Source organism: Monoraphidium neglectum, assembly GCF_000611645.1.
Source record: "Monoraphidium neglectum strain SAG 48.87 unplaced genomic scaffold scaffold04510, whole genome shotgun sequence".
NCBI classification, from domain to species: Eukaryota; Viridiplantae; Chlorophyta; class Chlorophyceae; order Sphaeropleales; family Selenastraceae; genus Monoraphidium; species Monoraphidium neglectum.
This window is the reverse complement of record NW_014009119.1, coordinates 1,177-3,822: the sequence shown is the minus strand read 5'-3', so window position 1 is coordinate 3,822 and position 2,646 is coordinate 1,177. Positions and strand designations below refer to the sequence as shown.

Below are 2,646 nucleotides of genomic sequence, written 5' to 3'. Positions count from 1 at the left end.
CAGGTGGACATTCGGGATTTGCCGGACACACAAATGAGATTGGCGAAGGAATGAGCGACTTGTACGTCTAGGCACATTGTCGATTTTCGAGGGAAGAAGTGGCGCGCACGCTTCGCCGAAGTACTGGAGCGGCAGGCGCACGCACAACTTACTTGTTCACGCAGGTGTCACGTCGATTGATTAGGTTGCCGCAATCAGGATTGAAGCCGGCTGGCTTGTGTCGCCAGTCCGTCGCTTGACATATTTTGACTGTCGATGTGTCTGAAGAACGACTGCTGGCTGACAATGATGCGTTTTGGAGCCCGCTCATTGGCCTGCAAGCACGCGCAGCATGCCGTGGATTGAGCCATTATGCATGATCACAGGTGGCTGTCGCGGTAGCGCGCCTACTGCGCAAGCGAATGTGTGCAGACATATCAGGGGGGTGGCAACATGCCTGCCCATGTGGCATTTGCCTCATCATGCTGCAGAGTGCCGAAGTCTTTGGGGCCCAGCTAACGCGTGCGTTTATGCGGCTGTGATGCACATGAGCTCCTAGATGGTGATGAGATTTATCCTTTGGGCCCTCAGGGGTGTTGGCAGAGGTGCAGCAGTGCGCTCATGATCTGCTGTTGACCAGCCACCACGCGCAGTTGACTTTCGCGGAGGTGCGGTGTGCCATTCACCAAGTCTGTATGTGCGTAAGGTTGACGTCCTCTGTGATTACAGGCTAGACCTATCAGCCAAATGTGAGCGACAACAACTGGCGAGTGAGCGGCAGGTCTCTAGTGGAACGCACCAGCCTGGACCGTGCTGCTTCAACGTGCTGCTCTCGCTATTCGCCACGGGATATGGAAGCCATACCGTGTAGCACCGCGAGCCAACTGCGAAATGATAGGCTGTCATTCTGTATCTGACGTGTAGCAATATGATGAGCCTCGTTGCCACGATTTTATGACTGTTGGACCTTACAGATCATCATAGAGGGTAGCATCCCCGCATGCAGTCGCGTTGCGTCAAAAGGTTATATAGTATTAATTAAATAGGTATGGCTGGCGCGGATGCGGTCGGAGGAAGTAGCACTAGTCTTTTGGATGCTTATCTCAGCCAGGCGCCTTCGCGAGCCGAGGCCTCACGCTTGCAACATGAGGCTGGACCCGCCGCTGCCAGTCGCGAGCAGAGCCCCCGACGAGACGTGCCACATGCATATGCCACTGCGAGCAGCAGCGCGCCGACCGCCGCCCCGCCCCGGTCAACAATGCCGCGCGCGACCGCGCCGCCGGCCCCCAACTCGGCGTTCACGCCCTTGCGCAACGCCCTGAACGATCTCGTGGCGTCCCACGCCGCCGAGGCCGCAGAGGCCGTTGCCGCCGCAACGGCCGCGCCGCAGGGGCCGCGCGGCATGCCCTCGCCCGGGCCCGCGCGCGCCTCGCCGCCGCCGCCCCCGCGGGACCGCCGCCAGCAGTGGCCCACGCTCGGCATCTTCCGCGAGATGCGCCTCGCGGACGAGCGCGCCTACCTGGCGCCTGACGGCCCCGGCGACGCCGGCGGCGCGCAGGCGGCCGCGCACCACTACACACCCTACGACGGCGCCGCCGGCGACGCCCGCAACCTCGCCGCGCGCGCCGCGCTGGACGCGCGGTTCAGAGGGGCCGCGGCGGCGCTGGAGGCGCGCAGCTACAGGCGGGAGCTGCTAGAAGGCCTGCGGGCGGCCTCCCAGCGGCCGCCCGCGCTCAGCTGCGGCGTCGCCGCCGACCTATCGGCGCACGCAGGCACGGGCGCGGGAAGTGTCGCCGGGCGGGGCGAGCCGCGGCTGCTCGGCCGCGGCGGCGGCGGCAGCGCGGCGGCGACGCGAGGCGAGAGCCCCGCGCCACTCTCCGATGCCGGCGGCCGCCATTTTAACCATCATCCTCACCATCACCAGTTTTATCATCATCATCAGCAGCAGCAGCAGCAGCAGCAGCAGCAGCAGCAGCAGCGGCGAGAGTGGGAGGGCGAGCAGCACTGGGGCGACGAGCAGCGCCGCGTGCCGCCGGCGGACGGAGCGCTCCAGGAGTACAGCCGCTGGGACGAGCGCTTGATACGGCCGGCCACGGTGCCCGCCCCCCTGCATCACCTGCGAGGCCTGCTGAACGGCGAGCCCCTCGCGGCCCACGGGGGCGCCAGCCTCAGCTGCGGCGGCGGCGCGTCCGTCCGCGGCAGCGGGGCGTTCTCAGAGCGCTGCTGGGCCCCGCCACCGCAGCAGCAGCAGCAGCAGCAGCAGTGGCAGGCGGAGGGGCGGGCAAGCACGTGGCGGCGGCCGCCGAGCGCCAGCCTGGGTGCGGCCCCTTCAGCGGGACGTCCATCGGCGGCGGCGGGCGGCGGCTGGGCGGGCGAGGCGGTGGATAGCAGCATTGACGAGCTGCGGCGGTACCGCAGCCGCTTCGCCGAGCGGCAGGAGCAGCAGGAGCGGTCCTCCCTGGAGGCGCTGCAGCGGCGCCAGCGGCGGCGGTACGACCTGCTGCGTGGCGTCGCGGCAGGGTCCGACGCGGGGGACGAGGCCGATGCGCTCGGCAGAGCAGCTGCGGAGGCGGCTGCGGCCAGGACGTCCGGCGGCGCGGCGGCGGGCGCGGGGGCGGGGACGCGGCGCGGCGACGGCTGTGACCGCCACGCCAGGCCGAGGAGCGG

The 2,646-nt window shown here is 67.7% G+C and overlaps 1 protein-coding gene across 1 annotated transcript in view; it reads left to right on the top strand.

Moving 5' to 3' along the window:
* Positions 1-1,237: 1,237 nt before the first annotated feature.
* MNEG_14467 (hypothetical protein) overlaps positions 1,238-2,646 on the top strand; it is a gene marked incomplete at both ends in the record, with an annotated part of 1,936 nt that continues 527 nt past the window's right edge. Inside the window, one exon of the mRNA XM_014037061.1 lies at positions 1,238-2,469. Coding sequence (XP_013892515.1) covers positions 1,238-2,469 — 1,232 coding nt within the window. The remainder of the gene's footprint in view (positions 2,470-2,646) is intronic.